Source organism: Naegleria gruberi (genome assembly GCF_000004985.1).
Source record: "Naegleria gruberi genomic scaffold NAEGRscaffold_43, whole genome shotgun sequence".
Classification (NCBI taxonomy): Eukaryota; Heterolobosea; class Eutetramitea; order Acrasida; family Naegleriidae; genus Naegleria; species Naegleria gruberi.
The window spans coordinates 317,236-318,364 of NW_003163284.1; the positions used below are offsets into that span (position 1 = coordinate 317,236).

Below are 1,129 nucleotides of genomic sequence, written 5' to 3' on the forward strand. Positions count from 1 at the left end.
ACCCATAACCGAATTTGAGGCATGTAGTGTAATTCTAACATCACGATCAGCTCATTACTCTATGAAGTTTAATCTTTGCATCAAATCTGCTAAATTAACTTTTCAAATTTTAATGAAGAGGTCAGCAAATGTTTTTAAAGTTCCCAAAATGTTTTCAATGTTCATTTTCAAAATTTCTTATCTATTTTTAAATATAATGACGAAATTTTCATCATCATTACAAAAAGTATGATGTCAACAACTCCGAAATTCAATGATGAAGACACACGGTTTTCATTCATATAAAACCCATTGAACGATATTCTTGAAAAAAACAAGAATTTGCAAACAAGCAATTCAACTAACAATTCTAATAACTCAAACAAAATGGACTTTTTCAAAAAGATTGGTCAATTCTTCTCTGGATGGCTCAGAGGTTTATTCGAAAATAAGGAAGCCAAGATTCTATTCCTTGGTTTGGATGCAGCTGGTAAAACTTCAGCTCTATATAAGATTCAATTAGATGAAAATGTTAGCACTATTCCCACCATTGGTTTCAATGCTGAAGTGTTACAATATAAGAAGGTAACTTTCAGAGTGTTTGATATTGGTGGCCAGGATAAGATTAGAAAGTTATGGAGACACTATTATCAATCGACAAATGCTATCATTTTCATTGTCGATTCTAATGATACTGAGAGATTTAAAGAAGCTGCCGAAACCTTACGGGAAGTTATGCAGGATGATTTATTGAAAGATGCCAAGTTATTGGTGTGGGCTAATAAGCAAGATTTGCCAAGAGCTGCCAATGTTAAAGATATGGTCAATACTTTGAAATTACACGAGATTAAGCAAGAATGGTACATCCAACCATGTAGTGCCCTGTCTGGCAATGGATTATTCGAAGGTTTGGATTGGTTATCCAGTAAATTGTAAATAAACACTTTGATATCTCATATTTCAAACTTGTCAAATAGGATTTCATCATATTAGCCTCCAACCAATCTAAACACCATGACTAATTTAGAATTACTGTTAATTTCTAATTCTTGCAAAGTTTTTTCATCATCTTCCATTGACATCACTTTCGAATTGTGAATTATTCTAAATTCATTTCCAATGTTCCACTCCTCAGCCACCCTCCAACGTA

The 1,129-nt window shown here is 32.9% G+C and overlaps 1 protein-coding gene across 1 annotated transcript; it reads left to right on the forward strand.

The window, feature by feature from the left end:
* Positions 1 to 366: 366 nt before the first annotated feature.
* On the forward strand, positions 367 to 915 carry NAEGRDRAFT_44693 (ARF/SAR family small GTPase; the record flags this gene model as incomplete). Its single annotated transcript, XM_002673894.1, has 1 exon — positions 367 to 915. One exon carries the CDS (start codon positions 367 to 369, stop codon positions 913 to 915), a length of 549 nt encoding a protein of 182 aa, XP_002673940.1.
* Positions 916 to 1,129: the final 214 nt, after the last annotated feature.